The 744-nt window shown below is 39.4% G+C and overlaps 1 protein-coding gene across 1 annotated transcript; it reads right to left on the bottom strand.

Moving 5' to 3' along the window:
- Positions 1–53: 53 nt before the first annotated feature.
- Tsp_14500 (hypothetical protein) lies at positions 54–617 on the bottom strand (the record flags this gene model as incomplete). The annotated part of the gene is made up of 2 exons (XM_003366073.1): positions 54–181; positions 423–617. Coding segments are annotated over 2 exons (323 nt in total), but the record flags the coding sequence as incomplete, so codon positions are not given.
- Positions 618–744: the final 127 nt, after the last annotated feature.

The raw sequence follows: 744 nt of genomic DNA, 5'->3' as shown, positions 1-744 counted from the left end.
GAGTATTCGTCAGTACGATGTTTCCAATCACAAAAACCGGTTTCAACGCTGCTCTATGAAATAACGGATCGCCATAAAGGTGCCTTATCTTCGGTTAGGGCACGCTCGTTTGTTTGACTTACGTGGCAAGTCGTAGCGTCGTGAAGCGTTCTGTTAGTTAATTTACGGCGTTCCTTAACCACTGAAGATCGTTTTTAATTGTTGAAAGTATTCCATATTTCTTGTTCTGTTACTTTTTTTTTCGAAACTCTATATAATCATTTTGTTAACGTTATTTTTAATTGAAAATAGTTACTTCTTTTATTTCAAAATTCATTGTTCAATTTTTCAATTTTGCTATGTGATAAAGGGACAAAATGTTTGACTTAGCAATTAACATTCATATAGATATGAACAATGAAGAAAAGAAAAAGTGAAAACACGGGCGACTAGTTGAGCAGATCGCGGACGACACGAAAACGGATCGCGGACGGGTACGAAACAGATCGCGGACGGCACGAAACCAAAACAAGAAAAGACAAAAGGTATATGCGGTTCCCCGTGGGGTCCCAATTCTGTAAAGTCTGGGGCTAGGGATACTTCCAATGGGGTGAAGTTATCCCATAGTTTTAATTTAACTTAAAGACAAACCCTACATGGGCTGAATTTTGAATTTAATGCCCTACCTTGGTCTTTCCCGCACCAAAATTCACGTGGGGCGGGGTGCTTTCCCGCCCCCCCAAATAATTTTTTGAAAATTTTGCA

Source organism: Trichinella spiralis (assembly GCF_000181795.1).
Source record: "Trichinella spiralis strain ISS 195 chromosome Unknown Scfld6610, whole genome shotgun sequence".
NCBI classification, from domain to species: Eukaryota; Metazoa; Nematoda; class Enoplea; order Trichinellida; family Trichinellidae; genus Trichinella; species Trichinella spiralis.
The sequence above is the reverse complement of the archived record's forward strand: the minus strand, read 5'-3'. Positions and strand labels throughout refer to the sequence as shown.